Source organism: Thermobia domestica, chromosome 6 (assembly GCF_964235325.1).
Source record: "Thermobia domestica chromosome 6, izTheDome1.hap1.1, whole genome shotgun sequence".
In the NCBI taxonomy this organism is placed as follows: Eukaryota; Metazoa; Arthropoda; class Insecta; order Zygentoma; family Lepismatidae; genus Thermobia; species Thermobia domestica.
This window is the reverse complement of record NC_137459.1, coordinates 97,990,945-97,996,944: the sequence shown is the minus strand read 5'-3', so window position 1 is coordinate 97,996,944 and position 6,000 is coordinate 97,990,945. Positions and strand designations below refer to the sequence as shown.

General features: G+C 33.5%; 1 protein-coding gene across 4 annotated transcripts in view; it reads right to left on the bottom strand.

The window, feature by feature from the left end:
- LOC145688115 (solute carrier family 41 member 1) overlaps positions 1–6,000 on the bottom strand; it is a 227,352-nt gene continuing 221,352 nt past the window's right edge. For all 4 annotated transcript variants that reach the window (XM_081761870.1, XM_081761869.1, XM_081761872.1 and 1 more), the window contains 2 exons: positions 3,140–3,288; positions 1–500 (listed from right to left, as the gene is read on the bottom strand). In XM_081761870.1, coding sequence (XP_081617996.1) covers positions 321–500; positions 3,140–3,288 — 329 coding nt within the window. In that variant the 3' untranslated portion in view covers positions 1–320. The remainder of the gene's footprint in view (positions 501–3,139; positions 3,289–6,000) is intronic.

Below are 6,000 nucleotides of genomic sequence, written 5' to 3'. Positions count from 1 at the left end.
TTGAAAATAACAAAGTTCTTTTATTTCCGTAACTAAATGAACATTCTCAACTGTTCAAGAATGTGTACATGTAATAATGTTCAAAAATATACTGTGAAATTACAAAGAGGCATAAATATTATCACAGTTTTGTGTTTTTAATGATCATGTTCATATATATCGTGTTCTTATGTGTGTCCAATGAAATATTGAAAAATACACGAGTACATTTGTTCATTGGCATGGCTCTTTTCATTCCGTTGTTTCCTTTGAACACACTTTTGGAACGTCATCGATTAGAAAGCAATTGTATCGCCGCACAAGGATTTTCTCTAATATTATTATCCTGAAGAATACCCATATCCTATTGCTTCTAAAAATATAAATGCTACGGCCAGCAATCCAGAGCCCAAGAGATCACCGAGCGCCGTCATGTAGGGAATAGCTGAATTGTCGGGATCCACCCTGTACGTCCACATGAAGTGAATTAATATATGCGCAATATATAACAGGAGCATAACCTGAAAAGAGAAACAAAGTAGAATTATAATTTAATATTTATTAAAATGTATACGAACTTGGAAATCCTGAACTTTCACCTAAAGCTAAGATTATAATACACAAAAAAATTGAATTACGTCTTTCTGGCTATACTAGGCTATCCTGAAGAATATAACTAATTGATTAATTCAACAAATACATTGTGCTTTTTTTAAAGGATAACCCTGAGACACATGTTACAATTTCAATATTACGACTTTGGATTTTCATAATATAGTGTAGTGGCATCTTTGCAGAAGCACTGATGTTGTGGGTAGATACCTTTTCGTATAATGTTAATTATTCTGCTCCGTGAAAATCCAAGTCCTAGAAAACAAATTAATAAAAAAAACTTACTGCGGTCAATGTGTAATGCATCTAGACAGCGTTAGGAAATCTCACCTAAAATTTACTGTCCTACTGATACAATTACTTTATCGCTCATTAAGTTAATTAAGAGTGCAATGTCTGTTAAATATTGTTTCTCTACTATAACTTTATCTAGCAAGAAAAAGGTAATGGTGCGCCCCCTCATCCACAACACGCCATGAATGCCCACTGACTGCGTAAATGCAAGGCTTCGTATACAAACTTTGTACATACTGGAGGTTTCAGCCGCCTTTATTTCTCAGGTATCCTTATCTGCCCATTTTGTAGAGGCTGGGTGAACCTCTGAGTAGTATTGGAACTATAAATAAATCTCGCCTCATCGGGGACCGAACTCAGGTCGTCTTGGTTAGCAAGGAGACGCTTTACTGACAACGTTACCGCTGCCCTTTTGCTTGCGGAAAACATACTCGGATGCTCTTACTCGTTCCATTTATAAAAGAAAAGTTCTAGCAGAGAGAAAAAAATAGTACACTAAATTTATATATGGCACAATAGAATGATTAGAATGGTTACATATGCTTTTAAATGCACAGGGCGATTCAGAAAGAGCGGTGTACGTTTAATTCCATCCTATTCTGACATTACTTTTTATTTGTTTTACAACAAAAGGAAAAATAATACTTGAAAGGTAATTGTTGAAAGTAAACGATAATAACATGTTTTGTTTTATTGCATCAAATTATTCTCCATTTACATAAGCGGCGTCGGAGTAGTGGAAAGTTGACCATTTTCTATGGTACATGGGATAGGAAGTCTATCAATTTCATCCTAAAGTGCTCGACTTATCATGTCACGTTTGTCTCTTGATTGGAAAGTCTCTCTTAAATATTTTCAAAACTAGTAATCACACACTGTTATTATATTGTATTTATTTCGTCCTTTTTCATACATTTAGCACTGTATTACAACGCATATGAAGTGGATACGTCATTTATATATAAACACAAAAGTAAAAAGGACAAAAATAATGAAAATTACATACTAGGATAATAATTATATCTTACATCTTGTTATACATTACATTTTGCATGACAATATTAAAAATAAAATTAAAGTAATTATTACTTGCAGTGTAGTTAGAAACCCTTAAACATATATCTAGTGTTAAAACAAGTAGATCTAGAGTTATTGCAAACCATTCAGTTAGCCTCCTTTCACCTGTTTCGCAAACAGATGATGTATTTCTCTTTTGGATTGTGGGTTTATCTACACCGTTGCTATATGAGACGTGGGCCTACAGCTTAACGTGGAATATGAACCACATGAGCTCCCGCCGGGAATCGAACCCGGGTCTCCCACGCCAAAGGTGCGTACACTAACCGCTTAGCCACGAGGGAGCTCTGTATTTCTCTTGTCGCAGTCAAAGTAGGTACTGTCGTCACATGGGTTCAAACTCCTGTTGATTTGTTTCAACATTTTTTTCTTTCAAACGACACTAATGGGTTCTTTTTAAATCAAATAGCGTACACTAGCTTAGCGGTAAAACATTAGCGTCTGGTACGAGGAGTTCACGGCTCGATTCCACGTCAGTCGTGTAAAATTGTGCGAGTAATGTTGTGTCCGCACAATTTCTCGGGGTTCTCCCACGTCCTCATTGCATCACTTCTATTAGAATCATTTCCTTTTATTAAACTCCCTAGAACACTACAAATAACTATTTCATTTTATTTTAGATTTAATGTGCAGCTGTATTTTTTGCTCTCCCACACGAATTCTACTAAAACGTGTAAGATTGACACTAACAATGTCCAAATTAATTATTTTCACAGTTATGAAGGTGTACACTCTTCTGACCACATAGGGAGGTGTTCTTAAGGATGAACAACGGAACTACAAATAAGAGATATCTCACAATTGTGCCAGTTGCTTTCCAATCAAAGAGTGTACAATTGTTGGAGAAATAAAACAAAAATAGTTAAAATTTTCAGCAAGAACAAAGAAAGAAGCGATAAGGAACTGTTGTTCATGGTAGAAGGTATGATAACTTACGTAAAACAATATTTTGAAAACGATTAGTCAAAAACTAGGAGCAATCAGACTACAGACTCAGATTAGCCAAGAGAAGCTCAAAACTCTTCTTCTGAAATTGTCAAATTTACTGTAGATGTAAGTCAATCGCAAGCGATTTCTAATGTCAATGGAGTTATCGAGATTATAATATTTGAAAGTACATAGTAAAGTGAACTTACAGTACATAGTATTTAAAAGTACATAGTAAAAGTGAACTCACCTGCAGAACGCTTACGAATAAATAAGACGAAATAAACGGCCATGTAATAGTAGAATATCCTGAACGGCTTAGGTCAGCACAAAATGCAAATAGAATATGACCCGGAATTGACATCGCAATCAGTATTCTTGCTGTTTTTGCGTGAATCGCTGAAAAATAAAAGGTTATATTAATTAATTATATTAATACGAAGTTTATATTTAAGTAATTTCGTTATGTTCCATTTTTAACTACCATACTAAATATTGGTATTTGAGATTGAGATCGAGTTGAGGAACTGGAACTAAAACTTACATGTCTCGGGTATAGATTTGAGCATTAATATTTTGTTCATCTCTACAGTGATATAGTGTAATGATTTAAATGCAACTTGAACTATATTATTTCAGTTTAATTAATTTAAGATTGATAGTTACTAAAACAAACATGAACCTGCTTTGCTATTAATTATTATTATTATTAGAACAAGGGCCGTAACCATGTTTGAAGGTGAGCATTAATATTTGTGTAACCACATGTTGATTGGTGTGTAAAATTTAAAAAAAAAATGGTAAATATAACAAATTAGAACTTTTAATTAAACATTATTTTAACCTATATTGTAAATGGGCTTAAGGTTTGGGCGCAACAATTAGTATCTTACAAATTCAGAGTACGTGAATAAGTCTTTGATGGTGCAGTTCATAGACCTAACTTTATTGTTTTGATTAATAAGTCTTAATTTTGATTAATAATTCTACATTACAAACCATATACCAAATAAATGAGTATAAGTTTCCACACTATTAATTATAAGTTACGCATATTATTTCTACTAGAAACAATATTAATTTTAGCCTTGTAAAAACACAATATCAAGTTGCAGCTAAAATGGTTACTTGATTCTCGCATTGTTTATAGTTACAATATAGATCTACTGTATTTTATTCTATCGTATTTTATAACTTTACTTGCATAGCAAGGAGAATCGTTAGTACGAAAATATGTTCAAACTAAGACAAACGAAAAATAATCTGAGAACAATAAAGGTTACTACTATTATATCAAAATTTACTTGTGAATCAGATGTTTCAGATGTTATATGTATTTAAAACAGTTCACCGACCAGATTAAATTTATCGTAACGATTTGATTTCAGTTAACTTGGCATATTACAAATTACGTTCCTGGTGAGTAAGACACAATTAAATCACGATAACTAAACTATGTCGCATATATTATAAGTAGTTAAAAGCATGACATACTAAAAATAATACAAAATTTATTATTTTTCTTTTGCTTGTTTTTCATAAGTGGAAGAAGATAAATTTACCACAATCATAGATAATGTTTTCTGCAATAGAAAATATGAATCTGAAGAATTTTCAGTGTTGGTATCCATAGAAAGTACGGTGTTGTCAGAATCACAATTTTTCCAAAATCTAAGTTAAGGCAGCGACTAGAGGAACGAACTCAACTGCATTTGAGGGGGCGCGGTAGCTTAGTGGTAGAGCGTTAACCTCCTATGCTTGGGGTTCCTGGTTCGATCCTAGCTCGCGCCGTGTGGACTTTGTGGTGGACAAGCACCGTGCTCGTGGGTTTTCTCGGGGTTCTCCCGTTTCCTCCCACTTTCTTTATTCCACCATTTCACTCATCTCTCATCATCACCGTCCCCTTTAGCCTAACCGGCATAACCGTGGGACGTAAAACAAAGATTTCATTTCATTTCATTTTTCAACTGCATTTGATTACATATTATGTTGTTTTGGTATCCTGTGAACTACTTTTTAAATAATATTACTACTTAACTTTTATAACTGTATGTTAAAACTATTTTGCTTATTACAAACTAAATACAACTATTATTTATTACTATAATATTATTACTTAACTTTTATAACTGTATGTTAAAAGTATTTTGTTTATTACAAACTAAATACAACTATTATTTATTACTATAATATTATTACTTAACTTTTATAACTGTATGTTAGAACTATTTTGTTTATTACAAACTAAATACAACTATTATTTATTACTATAATATTATTACTTAACTTTTATAATGCAGAGATCTTATTAAACGCTTGCAGGGACATGGGTTTAGAAGTAAATGCTGAGAAAACTAAATACATGGAAGTGCGTCGGGACCGTAATACGGCAAATTGTGGAGGCGTTAAAATATTAAATAATACTTTTGATAAAGTTGATACTTTCAAATATTTAGGATCAATATTAACAGACGAAAATCATATTCACGAAGAAATTAAATGTCGACTAAAAGCAGGGAATTCGTGTTACTATTCGGTTCAAAATCTCTTGTCGTCGCGAATTCTGTCGAGGAATTTGAAGCTTAAAATATATAAAACGATAATCATGCCTGTTGTTCTGTATGGTTGCGAAACATGGTCGCTTACTCTGAGGGAAGAACATAGACTGAAAGTATTTGAGAACAGGATCCTGAGAAGAATATTCGGACCCAAGAGGAACGAGAATGGGGAATGGCGGAAGCTTCATAACGAGGAACTACATAGTTTATACGGTTTACCCAACATTGTTAGGGTCGTCAAGTCTAGGAGGCTTAGGTGGGCAGGTCATGTAGCTAGAATGGAAGAAAGTAGAAACGCTTTCAAAGTCTTGACTGGTAGACCCATAGGAAAACGACCATTAGGAAGACCTAGGCGCAGATGGGAGGATAATATTAAGATGGATCTCGCAGAGATAGGAATACAAAGTAGAAACTGGATCCAATTAGCTAAGGATAGAAGTCAGTGGAGAGCTTTTGTGAACGCGGCACTGAACCTCCGGGTTCCATAGGCCATAGAGTTAGTTAGTTAGTTAACTTTTATAACTGTATGTTAAAACTATTTTGTTTATTACAA